This window comes from Vollenhovia emeryi, unplaced genomic scaffold, assembly GCF_000949405.1.
Source record: "Vollenhovia emeryi isolate VEMERY1.0 unplaced genomic scaffold, V.emery_V1.0 DF939143.1, whole genome shotgun sequence".
Classification (NCBI taxonomy): Eukaryota; Metazoa; Arthropoda; class Insecta; order Hymenoptera; family Formicidae; genus Vollenhovia; species Vollenhovia emeryi.
In genome coordinates this window covers 1,300,566-1,319,603 of record NW_011967223.1, presented here as the reverse complement: position 1 = coordinate 1,319,603, position 19,038 = coordinate 1,300,566, and the positions used below count along the sequence as shown (strand labels likewise).

General features: G+C 47.1%; 1 protein-coding gene across 3 annotated transcripts in view; it reads left to right on the top strand.

Annotated features, from left to right (window-relative positions):
• LOC105566661 (dystroglycan) overlaps positions 1–15,637 on the top strand; it is a 77,414-nt gene extending 61,777 nt beyond the window's left edge. For 2 of the 3 annotated variants that reach the window (XM_012020843.1, XM_012020842.1), the window contains exons 2-15: positions 8,194–8,570; positions 9,399–9,605; positions 10,308–10,436; positions 10,644–10,766; positions 10,860–11,198; positions 11,329–11,403; positions 11,821–12,246; positions 12,526–13,070; positions 13,150–13,345; positions 13,414–13,575; positions 13,647–13,883; positions 13,963–14,152; positions 14,240–14,920; positions 15,005–15,637. In XM_012020843.1, coding sequence (XP_011876233.1) covers positions 8,241–8,570; positions 9,399–9,605; positions 10,308–10,436; positions 10,644–10,766; positions 10,860–11,198; positions 11,329–11,403; positions 11,821–12,246; positions 12,526–13,070; positions 13,150–13,345; positions 13,414–13,575; positions 13,647–13,883; positions 13,963–14,152; positions 14,240–14,920; positions 15,005–15,228 — 3,864 coding nt within the window. In that variant the 5' untranslated portion in view covers positions 8,194–8,240 and the 3' untranslated portion in view covers positions 15,229–15,637. The remainder of the gene's footprint in view (positions 1–8,193; positions 8,571–9,398; positions 9,606–10,307; positions 10,437–10,643; positions 10,767–10,859; positions 11,199–11,328; positions 11,404–11,820; positions 12,247–12,525; positions 13,071–13,149; positions 13,346–13,413; positions 13,576–13,646; positions 13,884–13,962; positions 14,153–14,239; positions 14,921–15,004) is intronic. The other variant, XM_012020844.1, reaches the window with a different exon arrangement.
• Positions 15,638–19,038: the final 3,401 nt, after the last annotated feature.

The following is a 19,038-nucleotide window of genomic DNA, read 5'->3' as shown; positions in this document are numbered from 1 at the left end:
CGTTTATTCGTGACAATTCTAAAATTAAGAGCGGAAAATCTGTGAATTATTTGTGCACATACACTCGGGGACTATGCTACGTATATAAGTACACATCCGGCGAGATAATTACGAGAATTTTTTAGCTGTTTTCCCGCGGAGTGCTGTCATTGTTCGGCGTCGGACACCGGTGCGTCTCGTCGTCGTATTTTGCATTAAGCGGGCCGAGAGTGCAGAATGGTTTTACCTTATCCCGTGGGACAAGGAGTTAACTCCTGAGTGTTTATGAAACAAGCTAAGCACGGTCGAGCTTTATTAAATCCAGTTTATGATTTAATTCATCCCGTCGCTCCCGACGGAGGGGCGCGCATTAATGATTTTTCATTGGCCCGGTGTGTTGCGAGCCCGAAGTAAATTAATTCGATCGCGCGAATATTTTGCCGACCTCCGTGCAATGAAGCGCCGCTTTAACTTTTCGTTCTGACAATGTAGCGCCGCGGATTTACGGGATGTTTCGCTCGGTCCCCCCCCCCCCGTCTCTGCTTCCGAAATACGTATATAAAAAAATATATATTAAGCCCCCGCAGCTTTAAACGGCCGAGAAATCGCCGTTCGACTAAAAGCCCGTCATAACTCTCTTTTATTTCAGGAGCTCATCGCTTTTTCCACTTTGTCCCCTTTTCGCCAGGACGTGAGTTACCAACTTTTGCCAAAGCCATTTTCTCTCTTGGTGGCGCGCGGGATATTTTGTTTAGCTCAAGTTTCCGCATCTCCGCGAGAGTTCAGCCTCCTCTTGTCGTTCTATTCGGAGAACTCGGTGCCGCAGGCCGGCCCGCGCGACCAGAACTCGCACATGACTTGGCGGGACTTGACGTTATTAAAGGCTTAAAATACACTTTCGCGGAACAATTCGCGATTTTTACAACGTCGCCCTTCCATTGTATATATACGCGATCGAGCATCCACGATAATTCGCGGCGTTTGATTCACTGTCTAAACTTCAGCGGCCGCCGTTGTCGTGTATAATTACACCGCACGCGGCGTAATTAAGATCCTTCCCCAGTAGTTTACACGCAGAGACCGAGTAAGTAAGCGACGTATCGCGTTACTTTCCCTTTACCGTGATCGTCGCCGCCGCGATAGGAGCCCCGACGCGCCTTATTCGCGCTGCGCACGCAAATATTTGCCGCGAGACCGTGCGCATTCGCGCTGAATTGGCGCGATAGCCGAAATCAGTGGTGCGTTGTCGTCGCGCGTACCGTTGCGTGTACGGACTCTCAGCCCCTCACCATTACAATTCCGTTCCGATTCAAGTTGCTTCGTTTTGAAGAGAGTCCCCTATACTTAATAAAAAGAGTTGTACTGCTAAACGATCGAAGGTTGAAAATTTAAAACAGGGTGTTAACTTTTTATCGAAACTTGAGATCGAACAGCTCCGACCGGTTCAACAGCTTTATATTGCGAATATCTGCATTTCCGATACATACAATTTTTCGATTTAAAAAAAAATATGAAAAGGTTTGAAAATTTGATTACAAGATACGACAGTTCTGACACATTCCTATTGTTATTCTATTTATTTCGGAGAGTTGATATTCTCTTCCTCTTATAAATCGTTTGTGTTTTTGGCGAATTTATGTGGAAATCTTTTTATTTTTTTTTGCTGTATTTCACTGCACCGAGGATGATCCGGAGTGGATCGAAACGTTGGTACTTTTATTATTAAAATGCCCGTGACTAGTTTAAAGATTACGCCTTGTTACCTGCGTACGGCCCATTGGCCTTTCCCACCCTTATCCACTTATTTCGGAAAGATTCTCGGCGATTAAAAGTAATTAAGATCCAAAAGTGAAAAGGTTCCAGGCTTTAAACAAAAAAAAAGAGTTTAAACCCTGGCCGAGGTGATATTTTTTCGCAATAAATTTAGAATACAATATTTAGACACTAACACCCTGTCACGGCTCGTAGTCCTTTATTCCTTCAAATTTATGTTTATCACATTTGAGCCATACCAATTTTATTAATTTGAAAAAAAGAGCTGAAAAACACGTATTTCTTTACCTCGTTACCCGATTGTGAACTACAAGCTCCGGTTTCACCAACGTCGCTTAACTTTACAAGCTTAGTTTAATTCGTTCTTTGTCTCTTTCCAACTGTTACTTTAGAAAGAGGCAAACATGAATTAAACTAAAATTAAAGTTACGCGACGTTTGGTGAAACCGGGCCTAAGACATCAGAACTCGTCGAGGAGTTGCCCGAAAGCTCCAGTCAGAACTGCTCAGAACCCTAAAAAAAATTGTCGACTTCGAAAATTGGAAACTTTCCGATCGTTTAGATATTTCAAATCGTTGAAACATTTGCATCTTGTCAACCATTAGACAGAACTATAAAATTTTCATATTGGAGTGCTAACTTTACACGCGCGGTGTCGTTGTCCTTTTTTCCCCGTTCATTTATTCATCCGTGCTATTTGCGAATGGATGAACGCGCTTTAATTATTACCTTTCCAGTCTACTAAAATATCTCTCACGCCGTGCTGTTATCCGCGCGTCACTTATTGTGACATTGTTGCTGGCGGGCTACGCGATTAACGTTAAAACAGGATGTTGTTTTCAACATCGAGTCAAAGGAGGGCGACGTCTTTGCCTCTATTTTCGAGACTGCCGCAGCAGCAGCAGCAGCAGCATCTGGAAGAATAAAGGCTGTGTAAACGTTGGCCCTTGTGTACACGAGCCACGAAAAGCGGTTATCGCGACGACACTCGGGGCACCCGAAACTCGTTAGGAAGGCACGACGCTCTCCGGTTCAAAGTTATGATCATTTTGCGGCCGGGAATTCCTCGGCGGGGAAAAGTGCAGCGGGATGGACGATAGCGACGACGATTGATATTATTGACCGACTGCCACCGCGCGGTTGACTTGTCCGCGAGCGTGAATCACGTGCGTGCGTAACGATGTTGCGTTACGCAACGGAGCGTTGCTAACGAGTATGAATGCGCCAATGATTCGATATCTATAATTAGAGCTTGTCCCGGAGCATATCGATGCGCTCCTGCATACTATTATTCGCTGTTGACAGCAATCGCTGCGCTCGCCGACGCTGGGTTTTTTTCCCCTCACATCATCCGGAATCGTTTCACTCTCGGCGATTCTATCGGAGCCTGGACCTATCTTCTCGCGGCCTCGTCGTTACGTTTTTGCCCCCCTTCGATTTACACCCGGCCGAAGATACGGAAGAATCCGGCGCGAGAAAGGAAATTCTACGCGGTGGCGTCGCGTCGTCGCTTTAAATTTAGATCGCAAGCGAGCCGGATGATACCCCGTGCGACGCTACGGCGTCTTTAAAAAAATTCCTTTCTCCGTACACAAACCCTTGGCGCCGATGTTTAAACATCGAGAAATAACCATCAGCGTAAAGTCAACCGCGGGCTCGTTTATTTTTGCACGTCGGTGAATCGGGATTCGGCGGAGTCGCTGGCGATAAGTAACATTGTTGTAGTATCATTATATTTCGGTGGGAGCGTTCCTCCCCGTGCTTCTCACCGCGAAGCGAAGACGAACGGCGCTCCTCTTCCCGTTCACGACGAGCGGGATTCGCATCGCGTCTCCGGCCGTCGCGTCGGCGATACACTCGCGTGGGACAGCATCGATTAATCCGTTTAAGGTCACTGACTCGAAAGACCTACGTAACGAGCGGCTTTCGACAAAAGAAATAAAATGCGTGCGGCGACGTTATCAATGAACTTAACCGCGCTATTGTATGAATGAACTTAAAGCAGCGCTCTATCAACGGATTCGCAGCCGCTGACGTCATTTTACGTCATATTTTTTTTTTTAAGACGTGAAGTGCTAGTTGCGGCTGACGTAACGTCACGTCGTCTAAAAATCTGTGTCTGGCTGCCGCTAACGTAATTTGCGCTGGAATCGCCGGCTGCGCGAGAGCGTGAGAGTTGATACAACGCTACGAGCGAGGAGAAATGCCGCGGGTATACGGGGACCTTATGTCGCGCGGGATTTGCGGTGAACTGGTTACGGGCAAATCGAAAGGTACACGTGTCAGGTCGGCGCTCAATGAGCCGCGACGCCCGAATACGTCGTGCTCGCGCGCCCCGCGCCGCTTCTACGGGACTACCGGCTATCGATTTCCACGTTCCTTATGCACTTCCGTTCGGCGCCCCGGCGTCTATCGGCCGGCCCGGGCTGTTCCCGCATTCGTCGCACGCGTGTCTCGCGGCGCGACGGCACGTTGCACCTGCGGCGACGCATTTGCGCCCTTGCATACCGCGACTCGAGGCAAGGTCTCGCGGCGCGCAACGAGCTCGCGCGTGAATGAAGGGACGATTATACCGGAGGGATTATACGCGCCGGACGATAATCCGCGTAGACTGCCGACGATATTTCGTTTTTCACGTCCCTCGGCCTTTTTGTCGGGCGACGGGAATCCTTTGCGCGCATTCATAGCGCGAGTGCAATACGTGTTACACGTGCGAGGGTGGGTTGAAAAGTTTTGAGCCTGACATAGAAACAATGTTTTTTCCGGTCAGACTTGCTTTTATTTTTCGACATATGTCCATTTTCACCAATGTGGATTCACTTTATTCTCGGTTTAACTTGCTTTTTTTCTCTTTCTAATTTTTGGAACTAGAGGAGGATAAAAAATGATTGAACCGAGATTAAAATTGAACAACTGAGAGTCCAAGATGGCTGAAATTTTCAGAGGTATCCTTCGAAGCATGTACTGTCGCGGTACTGAAGTGGCGACGACAAGCAATGTCATCTTCAGTTGAGGCTCAAAACTTTTCGACCCACCCTCGTAATTATCGAACAAGCATTTAAATGCGGAAATGTTCGAATGCGAATCGGATCGACTCGGCTCGGTTCGAGTTCGAATTCGCTTGCTCGCGCTAGCGCGCACTGAGTGCACACTTAAGGCTTTGTTTGCAGTCAATTCTTAATATTTAAGGATCGTCTTAAATATCTCTTGAAATATTTCTCAGTAAAATAACTTGTATAGCATCCGTACGGATAATTTTCTGGCTAAACACTCTTTGAACCTGTATTTAAGACAAAGTTAAATATTGACTATAAACAAGCCTTAATGTGCACACAGCGCGCGCTAGTGGAAGCAATCGAATTCGCTATATAACTCGACTCTGAGAATTTCGAATCTACAATAATACAAATCCATGCAATGTGATTGGGTCTTTGGATCCCGAACCAAAGAGTATTGGTAACAAAGTAAATGATATTAGAGTATTTTTAAATATATACTTAATGATTTTTCTAAATTGATCGTCCCATTGATTCGAAATAGGAAATAAAATTCGATTCGACATCGAAGATCCTCGATTCGCACATCTCCACTAAATAGCGTATCCACTGAACCCTCGAGGGGCACCAGAGGAGGGGAAAATCACATTGCGTTCGCCGAATAATCAAACAATGTTTCCCGCTCGGACAATCGAACAATCGACGTTGCGATACTCGATCGTTAAGCTTCGGATAAATACTCGTGCTCCCGGTATTGCACGCTATTGTGACCGTGAAATCATATTAAGTCCGGCGCGGGATTCGCGACGCGAGGGTGGACGCATACGAGAGCGCGATCGTTTTGCAATTCCTATTGTGATAAACGGCGACCCCCCTCCCCCTCCTCTCCCACTATGCCGCGTTCATTTTGCGCGGACCTTTAAACCGTTTGTCACCAGACGCCGATCGCCCTACGATGAGTCGGCGTGCATCGACCGCGCGCGCTGTCCTGCAAAAATCACGGCACGTCGTGTGTTATCAATATTCGTGTCACGCGACGCGAGGAAAGTCGACTCGTTAAATAAATAACTTGTCGACAAGTTGCCGCGCGAAGAACGTGCGGCTCGTAGCTCTGCGTCCGTAGTTTCTGCCGCTCAGCAAACTCCCGGAGAGATTTATTATAAAATCATGAAGGCTATCTTTATACGCATCGCCGGCCTTCCGCCACTTTTGTTAAGGCGGCTGTCGGATCGCGGTATATAGAGAGCGCGAAGTAATGAGCTCACTGCTATATCTCGCCCGCCGTGCGAACGCATGTAAATGCGGGCATAAACTCAATTGTCTACACCCACCGGGGGTAACCTTCGCGGTCCGTTGACCGTCTTCGCTCCGGCGAGAGAGATGGCTTGGGCTTAGCGTATCGCGTTGCCCTCATTTTCATCCGGCGCGATTAATCCGCGACCCGAACACTCGCACGTGACCGAAAGACCATGTTCCCGGCCCTTGAAACCGACGCGGAAAACCGCCCCGCGGTCGGTTTCCTCGAGCGTTCGGCATTGCCAGCGGTAAAACACACGCGCATTATGTTGGATCTCCGTATTAATGTTTGATTTCAATTATCGGCAGCTAAGAATACGACTTTCGCAATTCGATTTCTACCGCGACCTCGGAGGCGTTTAACGGAGATGAGGGAATCAAGGATGTTTCATATCAAGTCAAATCGATGACATTTCATCCAAATCGGAGCGAATTGTTGAAATATAATTTTTAATTAATAATACAACGAAAAATCTGTAATTGGTTGAATATCTAAAGACCGACTGCATCTGTTAACTTGGCCACGCTGTTTCGTCTATTAACTGAAGATATGATTTCCTAAGATTAGCAATACATGATTTGTATATTAAAACCATCAAGATTCGCAATAGTCGATATTGAAATCATAGAAAGTTGAACCGAACCAAATCTTATCCTATTCAAGTCGATTGAAATAGTTCGCACAGCGTTTAATCGGAACTTTCCTTGACGTCGTCGTCGCGACGATCGAAGCCCGCGAAAGTCGGACGACAAGTGCCGCGCGATGTGCATAACTTGCACGCGCGATTAAACGGGCCCGGCGATGAGTTCGCCGCAGACGACAGAGTGTCCTCGTTTCGTTTAATTTGCTCGATTTGTCGCTCGCGGTTCTCTCGATGACGCCGGCCAGGAAGAATCGTATACGAAAGAATTATCCGACCCGTTCCATTTGCCCCGAATTATCCGGCCTCGCCGAACATTTTCGGCAGATGTTACCGTCGAAATAGGCGCGAATCGATCGTTCGCGCACGAAACACGTGTGGAACGAGTCGCGTTTCGATAAAACGCGAATCCCCGGGTTTTATCGACGGCCCGGCGATCGCGCGAGAGAATCCCGTGCGGCGCGGCGGGCGGCTTAACCGTCGGCTCCTCATTGTCCGGCCGCGGCCGATTAATGAAACGGTGGCTCGAAACGAGCGATAAAGGAAAATAAAAAAGGCAATGGCATGACGATTATTGGCTATCATTGGATGCATCCATTGGACACCAATGGATGCATACGCTCGCTCCTCCGATTACGAAAATGTTCCATTATTTTCTCTCTCTCTCTCTCTCTCTCTCTCTCTCTCTCTCTCTTCTCTCCCCCTCTTTCTCTTGGGCCTAAACAGACGCGAGTGTACGATAAACGACGAGCGTGCACAATCATCAGCTGCCGTTTGATTGTCGGCGTTCAATACAGTACGCCTTTCCACTCGATCGCATTGTATCCGGCTGGCATTTTATTCGGCTGGTATATTTCGTACGTTGATCCTTCAAGCCTCTTTTCCGCAGACAAGAAGTATGTAATCTGCAGAAATTATTTGTCGTACGAACTGTTTTATTGCTAGTGTGTGCCACGTGCAATATGATACCATTATTTTATGTAAAGTGTAACATATAGAGGAGAGTCTCCTATTATGAGGCAAGCTCCTAATATGAGACAACGGAGTTTCTTCTAAATCAATAGGCATCTGTTGGCTCCACCATGAATTTATTGTCCCTGGAGTGGCATATATTCAGTGGGAAATTCATTGTTAGATTGTGTAATCGCCGCGAAAGAAGATTGCGATTGAATTTGGACGTTGAAAACCTTCTATCTCATATTAGAAGCCTATCTCATAACAGGGGACTTTCCTCTGTTAATGCGCTGCGTCTATTAATGTGCGAATCAATGCGACGAAGAAAGTTCCGTTTATCTCAATTTGAGAGATGGAGTGGCTACGTTCAATCTCGCGACGTTTTAAGGGTCGCAGGCTCAACTCGTGACGTTCCCGTTTCAACAATCGGGATTTTACATCGCAGATAAACCGCGCGCGCGCGCGCGTTAATTATCACGACACTGACATCGTTCGATGACTATCGCGGCGATCGTGACTCGGACTGAACGGGGACGTGGCTTGACCTGTTGCAGGCGTAGCAGCATGGTATGGTACCAGTGACTGAGAACTCCCCCGAAACATGAAGAAGCATCCTCACATCCTCACGTGCGCCCTGTTCCTGCTGCTGTCCCTGGCGTTGGGCTACAGCCTGCAGGAGGACGACCTGGTCTTCGACGATGTCGGCGAGGACAATGACAACGGCAACGTGCCCAACGTCCTGATGAATCCCCATTCGCGCCGCGGTCAGACCGATCGTCACGAGCACGGATCGTCGTCCCGCGATGGCAGGAGGCACGCCTCGCGGGTCGAGAGGGCATGGGGCGTGCCGGACTCCATCCTCCTGGCCGGCCACGTCTTCAGGATGAAAATACCGCAGCAGGCTTTCTCGGGAAGCGTGGTTTCTTACGAGGTAAGTTCGGCGCCGCGACTTATTCTTCGGCCACGAACTTGGGACGTGACCGGAAGACCGCCACCTCGTTCTGCACCGCGCGAGGGTCCCCGACGGGAAAAATATCCGTTCTACGTTGCACGAATTTTCAATTAAATTAAATCTCGAAAAGTGGGCCTCCCCCTACGAAAAGCTCCTCAATCCTGAAACTTTATCGAAATCTCGCGGGTACAAAAAAGTCGCCTTTAACGTTCGATAAGCGAGCGCGCGAATATTTTTCTACGGTGCATTAGCGTAGTTGCGCGCGAGTATCTCTGTATCTCGTTGAAAGATCTTTCGTGCGAGGAGCCGGGAGAAAACATGTTGTTTGAGCATACCGCGTACTCGCATCCAGCCGCGAGAGATAAAAGCCGCGTCGGATTTAGACCGCTCGAGAACGCCCTTCTTTCGCATTTATCGAACCTCGTAGCGCTGTCAAGTATCAACGATGCCCGCCGCTGCTTGAACGCTATTGATTTGCTTGTCCTCACATCTGTCATTTTCTTCTCTCTCTCTCACGAGCCGCCCCGTCGGCGCGGCGCGGCGTCTCTCGTTGAATCCATATTTGCGATTCAATTTGCTCCCCGCCGTCTCCCGGCGAATCTCACGGCCGGAAATCCTTCTTAGGTTGAATGGCCCTGGGTCTTCCCTTTTGTCCTCGAAATTATTCGAGCCACGGGACACGCTCGTCGTTTCGTCGGCGCGATTCAAAAGTTCGATAAGAACTGGCGCAGAGATGACGGCGTGAATATTTAGCCTCTCGGGAGGAGTTGCGGCGAGGAATATGATTTTTTTTTTCACGTGCATTAGGTCCGCGAGACCGCGGATCACGATCGTTTCCCGCGATGGTTGCACTGGGACGACGCCGCCTCCACTCTCCTGGGCGTGCCGGCGGAAAAGGACGTGGGCCGTTATCACCTGAGCGTCACAGCTGTCGGCAAACACCGCGACACCGCCGAGGATCAATTCATCGTTCAAGTTTTACCCGAGCGCGAGGAACTCAATCGTAAGGGCAAGGTGAGTTATATCGATAGGAACGTTGGCCCGACGTAACGAGAACGCGAACGACGAACCGGCGAGAGAATCGTTAGCTGCGAAAACACACCGCTGGCATGGTTTCAAGTTTCTTATCCGAGCCGAACAACAGGTCCCCGCTGTACGTGCCTTCCATTCACTAATGATTAATAGAACTTAAAGACGTAAAGAGACGTGAACGTGAAGGGGTGTGCGTTCGGTGAGCGTTTAAATTGTCAGCGAAAAGCGTTTCTGCGTCGTTCGCGCGGAAAAGGAGCAAAATAAAGTAACGCTTGAGAAACTGCTCGCCTTTAGTGAATCACGGGTGAAAAGATCCTTCTATTTCCGGATACTGTTTATTTTCCAGCCTGTAACTTGGTCGCGCCGCGCCGCGGTACGATCCGCGTTGATGAATTTATAGTGAGATCCCGAGCGATATACCAGACGATACGATTGCGATGGTAGACGCGTCCGTCGCGACGGTCTCCCATCGCAATCGTATCGTCAACGTTGCGTTTAAATGTCGTAAAGAAATGACTCTTGCGGACGTTAACTGATTGACGCCAATTGATGTTGCTGCGTGCGTAACGCGTCAATTGCACACATACCGCGTTTGGTCGGCGACCTCGATCTTTGAAATTTCGCGTGCTGGTAGGCGTAGACGGAAAGAGGCTGGCGGCTGATGCGAAACGATCCTAATTCCAGATGCGCTGCAACGAGGACGAGGACGACACGATCCTCCAGCTTATACTGAACACGCGGATGGACCAACTTTCGCCTACCGTCAGGGTGAACGCCATCGAGAACCTGGCCGGATTTCTGGGAATGCACACGGTATTGATTCCACATCGTGCCATTTGAAATCAATCGTTTAATTCCCGTTGCGTTCCTTTGCGAAACGACACGATTTGCAGTTTAGATAGTTGAAAGACATTTCAGAAGAGCGATAAAAGAATTATTCAACTTGGCGGCGTTTCGTCGAGTTTTCTCTGCCTTTCAAGATACGAGAGAATTTACGATTTTTGTCTTTACGTTCTTCAGAGCGCACTCTCGATGTATTCTCAAGATGTCAACACGCTGAGTTCCTTCGTCATCTTTACCGGACGCGGGAACGTTAGGCGTTCCAAGCGCCAAGAGAATCATTTGACTGTCATCCAGTGGCAGGTGAGACTCGAAATACCTGATTAATCGTTTTTAACGGTTCGCTCGACATGGAGTAAGAGAAGAAAAACCGGATGTGTCTATGCGCGTTCGTAGGTTGGCTGCGACGGTCACCTATGGAAGCATCAGATGGAGTTGGTGAATCAGTTACGCGAGCAGGCGAAAGACGGTACTCTGGCGGAAGTTCTGGAGCTTCCTGTGATATCGTGGCGCGTGAAGACGATCCAGAACCCCTACCTGAGAAACAGACGGGAAGCCGGCTCCGGCGACTACGATTCGGACGATTACGGCGGTTACGATGAAAATTACGACGATGATTACGACGATGAGGACGAGGAGGATGATAACGAGGACTCCCGAGTACCGCCGACTACCATACCCGACTTGAAACACCCTCACCGGCATCACCACGGCGAGGAGACGATCGATTGGAATGTGAGTTGCAATAATGCCGAATCGCGAGCGCGCTATTTTTAACGAAAAATCGCACGAGATACGCGCGGAAATACTCGCAACGATCGAATATTTTTCATTTCGCGCACGGATTGTTCGTTTTTTTTTTCAGAGCGAAAACATCGACGAGGAACAGATAATACCGAGAATGAGTCAAAGTGAATTGGAGAATAAAACTACGGCCACGGTAAGTGGGCTTTTGCGAAATCAAACGCGACTGCGATTGATTTCCCTTGGTCAACGTTTACACTCCGGATACCGTGGCTCTACTACGGTTTTCGTCAAGATTCCTATTTCTGCGCTCCTCATTCGCCACTTGCCATACCGCTTGCGGGGTAATCGTTGCGCTTAAAGAGTTTAGAATAGCTAGTGGGTATTGTGTACTTTGACGCTGGCCTCTCTTTCTCGCAAACTGTATACTCCGTCCGTGCAAACATACGTTCTAAAGTGTGCCGTACAGATTGCCGTCTCGCGAAAGTCTCTCTCCGCAAGAACAAAAGCCTGATACCTTGGTTCTCTACTTGTACAACTTCTTCGTCCCTTCGAACGTAACTAACCCACTCGTTTTTCGTGCCATACATCGCATCTACTAACGATTTCGCAGACAAGAACCACTGAACTTACTACATCATCACCATCAACAACTACAACCACCTCCACCACCACGACGACAACTACAACCATCACCCAAGCCGCGCCAACGACCGTAGCTTCTGCTAGTAGCACCACGACGACCGTCACGTCAGCCGATGTAACAGCAACAGCTAGTATCTCCACTGCTGTAGCCCCATCGATAGAGTCTCCGCGATCGGAGACCACGGACGAGGAATCGTCGACGGAGAGAACGAGACCCGTGGAATCCGCCGAACCCGTTACCGTTTTACCAACCATCCCTTCGGACATCACCACGACTCCTCTTCCCGTAACCACTCTGCCGCCGCCTTTTAGCACATCGGCCACCCAGACCAGTATCTCTGACAAAACCGAAACGGAGACCGTCGTTGGTATTACTAATGTTACGACGGAAGAGGTAATGCTTACGTGCTTTAGCGCTTCTCTCATTTGTACAATAGTTCACGCTATACACACCAACTTCCTCGTGCGCTATATCGTGCCGATTTGTCGCTTTGCCAGGATAAATTATTATCGTTCCGATCAAAATCATCGTTATTAACGGCGCGTTAATAGCGGCTTGACGTTCTACCGTCATTACACAGATTTTCTGTCTATCATGTGGAACTACTTATTCCACTCTTCTCGATGCAATGATTCGCCATGCATTTACGGTGTACGATCTTTGCTCGTCCAGCCGGAACAAACCACGACTTCCATGAGGGAACCGACTACTGCACCGACGTCGATTGTTGTCGCGGACATTAACACCACCACTCCTTCGTCTACGGTTGTAATGAATGCCACCGCTTCTATTGTCACGCCTGTAGTCGTAAAGGATGACACAACTACAACTACGACTACGATGACGATGCCGTCAACGTCGGATCTTCGCCCAACGACGTTGAGCACAACACCGTCTACTACCAGCACGACCACGACTACGACCACGACTTCTACCACCGCGGCACCTACAACCACCACAACTACGACAGTTCGGACCACCACGGAGAGTATCGAGTATGGTCAGGCCAACTTCCCGCCGAGACGCGACAGGAGATTGAAGAAGATACCGGTGACTGCCGGAAAACCGTTATGGTACACCATACCGGCCAACACCTTCATTGATCTCGAAGACGGCGACACGAGGAACCTGAAGTTGAGCTTGTACTGGCAAGGTGCACCGCTCAAAACAACTCACTGGCTCCAGTTCAATCAACATACCCAGGCAGTCTATGGACTGTAAGTTTATGCAATGTCCCTTGTATTTATTTCTCGGACAAAGCAGATACATTGTATTCAACCAATTCTTTTTCAACAGGCCTCTCGAAAACGATATATCGACCTGGAATTACGAACTGGTTGCCACGGATAGAGAAGGCGCCAACGTCACCGACAGTCTCGACATTCACGTTCAGCAACACAAACTGAGTCGTAGCGTCAATCACGAATTCAGCATTTACCTGAGAATTGACAAACGAAACGAATTCCCAACTGACGTTGACTGGGAAATCCAGGTGCGTATTGATACTCGTTTTTCGTTTTACGCTGCTTTCTAATTGTCTCTTGATTCGACCTTTTACAGGTAATCGAAAGTTTGGCTAAACTTTATGGAGACAGCGACACTCAACATATCACGGTTCGTTCCATCGATATCGACTACGAGCAAGCCATTTTTACATGGACTAATGATAGTCTTCCAAGAAGCAGCGAGTGTCCGAGAGAAAATATAAACAGATTGTCACGCGTAAGCTATATTATCTCTATCTTTTGAAACAAGTTATACAGATTTTTTAAATTATATGTATGTGTTATTAGGTACTCGTCGACAGCGATGGAGATCCGTCGTCTTCTCTAAGAACGGCTCTTGGGCCAGAAATCAGGGTGAAGCGTGTCGTGACACAAGGTATTGGACAATGTGAGGATATGAATCGACCCGAGATACCGACAGTGTCTACTGAAGAGCCGAAAGTCAATTTCCCACCGGTACCGAGGAACCAAGTCGATCACGTTAACGCGACAGTTGGCCAGTTACTCGTGTTTAAAGTGCCCGAAGTATGTGTTTTATTAAATCCTTATGAATAACATTTTTATCGATGCCAACGATATGAATAATCTCGTGTGATTTTTACAGGACACGTTCTTCGATTCCGAGGATGGATCGTCGCGAAACATGAAGATGTCACTTTTGACCATTGATCGACAACCTATTGCACCTCGCGAGTGGCTACAGTTTGATAGCAAGAATCAGGAATTTTACGGCGTGCCAATGAGTGCTCACATTGGCCGCAAGGAATATCAGTTGGTTGTGACTGATACAAAAGGTAAAAGAATATATATATATTTATTTGTATTCTAAAATAGATAAATGTGTTTATAACAATTAAATAATTAAATTTAATATTCTGTAGGTGCAAGCGCCACGGATGGGTTGGTCGTCGTTGTTCATCCGGCGCCTCCGATGGCACACACAGTAGAGTTCTCGATGACGCTGGACATTCCCTACGATTCCTTCGCGCATTCCGCGCTTCAGAAGCGTAATTTCATCGAGAAATTGCGCGATCTCTACGGGGACAGAGACACGAGTGCTATCTTGCTGCACAACATCTCGAACGGCAGTACCGTCATCACGTGGCACAACAGAACTCTACCTACGTCGTATTGCGCCCATGAAGAGGTCAACAGGCTGCGATCCGTTCTTGTGAAGAGCGACAATGACCGGCGTTCCGTGACGGACGAAGTATTGGACGTGATGGGTCAGAAGTTCCCGGTGAAACAGATCACGGTGATCCCGATGGGTATCTGTCTTGGCGAATTAACGGGCGTCCACTCGCCGGACAGCCACGTGCCACCGGTGGACGATTCCACGTCTGTCGGAGCGTTCCATGATGATTATCTTCTCACCTTCGTTCTCCCTGCAATTATTATCGCTGCAATGCTCATTCTGGCGGGAATAATCGCATGCGTGCTACACAAACGAAGACGTAGCGGGAAGATGAGCGTCAGCGAACAAGATGACGAGCGGCAGAGTTTCCGGAGCAAGGGAATTCCCGTGATTTTCCAAGACGAGCTAGACGAGAAACCGGATCCTGGTAACGATTATTTCTCAGTATATTAATGGAAATATATTAGTCGAACGGTATGGGTCTCTTCACTAACACGTTGCGTGGTTTCAGGCAATAAGTCACCCGTCATTCTGAAGGAGGAAAAGCCACCTCTTCCACCGCCCGAGTACCAGAAAGCCGAGGACGGCGCCGACGTGCCGATGCTGCCGAAGGAGAACTCCGAGGAACCGTACCAACCGCCACCGCCGTTCGCCACGAATCGCGACACCAATCGACAAAATCGTCCCAAGCCCACTCCGACGTACAGGAAACCGCCCCCCTACGTGCCTCCCTAACAAAATACGGTGCACTCGCCTACGCGTAAATATATGCTAGCAATGCTCGGAGACTCACCGATACACAAGCAAAACCAAATTAATTATAAAAAGCAATCTCGAATTGGCGACGACGACGATCGTGGGACTCTGAACGTTTATAGCGACGTTTGAACGAAGGCCCTTCTCCATTCACCAGGTACGAGACAATATACTGCTTTGCGAGGCGTGAATGGAAGATTCTTCCGCGAGAACATACTCCGAATTCGCGCGCGTTTTTACTTATTTTATATATGTATCAGCAACGGCACGTTTCACCATCGATTTAACGGAAAAAAGGAAAAAAAATATCCCTCAGGTCGATATTCGGTCGACATGTTATACTCTCTTTCTCAATCATCTATATTTCACGCGAAAGAAAAAGGAAAGATTTTCTAGGAAGTACGGGAATACAAATCACGTGTTGCCTTTCGTAAAGAATTCAATTGTAGGGAAGGATCCACTGCTCCGAACTCGAATACGCGAATTTAGTTTAGATCGTTGTAGAACCGAGAGACAGCGGTAGGGAATAAACGTACTTTATTCGACTCTATAGCATTCGAGACAGCAACGATACTCATAAATATTTCAATAATCAGTGCCATTTATTAAGCAATAAGGGTATCCGACTGTGAATAACAGCGCGTACGTATAATTAATATGGTTCTACGGATTTAACGCAATTACTGTTTACAGAGAGTCTCCAGGTAACAAGAACGACGGACTTAACGAAATATATTACGCACTTATAACGTATAACACTGCCAGAACGACAAATGTATGGTGTGTCGCCAAGCGAGAAAGTTTCAGGATATACATATATATTCGTATAATATTATATTTTATATATAATATTATATTTCGAATATAATGTATATTAATATATATAATACAATATTATATATTAAATGTATAATATCTATTATACATACGTAAAAGTTATTATATTCCAGTTTCTTTTCCGGACCCTCCATTTAGGATAATTCATGGCGAGATAAATGAAACGGAGAATTAAATGTCACTTTCGCGAAGGTACGAACTAGCTCGCTTGGCGATCGCTATTAGTTAAGGAGAAAATATCAGAGAATTGAAACGTTTTTTGAGACATTTAAAGGAACGATTGCGATACATGCAATGCCATTGCAAGGTGACAGCAAATGCTTCCATTGGCACGGTAGGCCATGCAGATAACTTATCTAAGATAAGAAAACTAATGATAGGTAATATATACAAATATAAATATATATAAATATATAAATATGTATATTAATACCTATTTGCCGTTCGATAGACGTCAGTCTGCAGTTATTTCGACAGTGTAATTTAAAAATACTGCCAGACCAATCAAGTTGTTAGCATTTACTTTTTGCTACGAAGGAGACCCACTGTTTGTTTCACGCACAATCCGACGCTTCGCAATTTTTACGACTTAACAGCCGCAATATAATATTTTTTTTTTCCTTTTTATTTCTCAGACCCGCGAATTGTACACGAATTGCGTACGAGAGAGTTCAGCATCGAAGGCTTAACTCAGGACGAAAATAAAAGAGAAACACTAATACGCACGTTACACAGCGACTATTTTAATTTAGACTTTCATATAGTTACCAAGCCAAAAAATAATTAATATTTAAAAAAGCGGAGGAAGAGGTATATTTGTAATTGCGAAAGGGAAAACCAAGAAACGTGGCTCGCACTCTTTAGGGCGCATTTCTTTACAATAATTTTTGTAACTTTTTAACCGCCGTGTTACGAGACGCATACACGCGAGACATACACACGCACGCACACGTGCACACGTTCATCTCATCGTTCGGTGCGGCGAAAGAGTGCGGGGTGTGGTACGGGTACGTACGCAGCCGTTTCTTCGATACCTCGATAGTTTCCTGATATTTTTGAAAAGGAAATACGAGAAACGAATAAAAAAAAGAAATTTCATATGCGCCCCGAATTTTCGCCGGGGGAGGAACCGGGGCGCTCCGCCCGCCGTCCGTGGTCGGGACGACGCGCGGAGCGACGTGCTCGCGGGCGCGCCTATATACTGGTGTGAATGCTGACGATTAATACGTATGTGAGATAATAACGAGGATGTTTCGTATGTGCAAGCTATAAATCACGATATAATATTACGACTAATTAATTCGTGTCTTTGTATAACGTAGAGGATTTAAGTGCATGGCGAGGGAAGCCGCGCGACACCCGCGGATGCGAAACCGGCCGGATGTATCTCTGTAATCCTGAAGAAGCGCGCTTTTTCTCGCGCTTGTACGACTGTAAACGCGATCGGTCCCGATCGCCACGTGCTCGCGAGAGACGAGAAGGAGGGATCGTCGGCCGCGGTCGCGTGTCAAAGACACTTTCCTCGCGCGTATACCCTTCATCGCGCGCGTCTTGTTTATCGCAGAATTGTACGAAAAGAGGCAGGAGTGATGTCGCGATTGGTCGCCCGTACGCGATTGCTTTCATATCGTGAATCAATATGTGTAAGTATGTTTTCTTATTATTTTTATAATGTACGAATAAAGATCTTCTGTGTTGAATTTTTAACGCTAATTGTAGGACTTGAATGCAACGCAAGTCCGCTTTGCCTACCGCAAAGTGGGATTATCTTTACGATTGTGATCCTCCTTTGTGTGCGCGAGCCTCTCGTTTGAGGAATAAATATAAATCTGCGCGCGCGGAGAGGACATTGAAGCTTGACGTCCGTGCGTCAATCTTGGCTAAATCAAAATTCGCACTCGCCACGGACACGCCGGGATCTTATTTATTGCTTCAGGCGGGATCCTCACCAAGTAACGACGCCGCGGCTGAGACGGAAAAGTAACGTAGGGTAAGAGTATTCGGGAGTGTCGACGGATCCGAACCAAGAGTTTGCGATGCGTCACATACGGAAGGGAACATATTCCGTTTGTGATCTGCGGTAAACAAGCACAAGTCCATATCACGCTTCTAATCATATCATCGCTCTGTCGTTGCGTATCCCCTAAAGCGCTGCAACTTGCGTTACTGTGAAAATGATGGCAATGTGTATAAATAGGCATGTACGATATTTATAAGATAGGGACAACGTGTGAGGAGGACTCCCCCGAGAGGAGAATGGGATGAGACTTCACAAATAGCGTACTTCGCTTGCGGCGACTCTTCTGGCCTGTGTGAGAATGGATCGAAAGTATTTTATAATCGCGTATATAAAAGAGGAGGCGGGGACGGCAAATTGCGTAACGCTAATTGCGACTGTGACTTTCGGCCGCTTTCTGAGAGAGAAACTCGGGCTAACGTGGGGCGGGCACGACGTGAAAAAGTTCCATTTACAGAGAAAAAAAAAGAAAGAAAGAAACAGAACAACTATTTCGCATCGCTTATACGAACATGTTGTATACATCGCTATATATACATATACACGCACTTACGTTATCTCGTTTCGAATTACGCTTTATTATTAGACCGTAATGCAACTTGTGCAATTTAATTCTCCGGCACGAAGAGATAAATATCTACACGAGGGTAAATATTTTAAAGTGTCGCTCGAAATGAAATAGCGTAATTGTACATTATATACATAATATACACTTAAAAGTATCATAACAACGGGAATTTTTAGATTATTTTTATTCGCCGTGAAAACTCTTCGATATATATATATATATACACACATATACAGATCGGAAAATATTTGCGTTGATGTACGCGCGAGAATCTTTCGTACGAACGCGGTTCTCCGTTGGATAACGAAGCCATCGATACTTACCTTCTAAGTTTCTCGCTAAGTGACATATCTCTCGACGGAGAGGA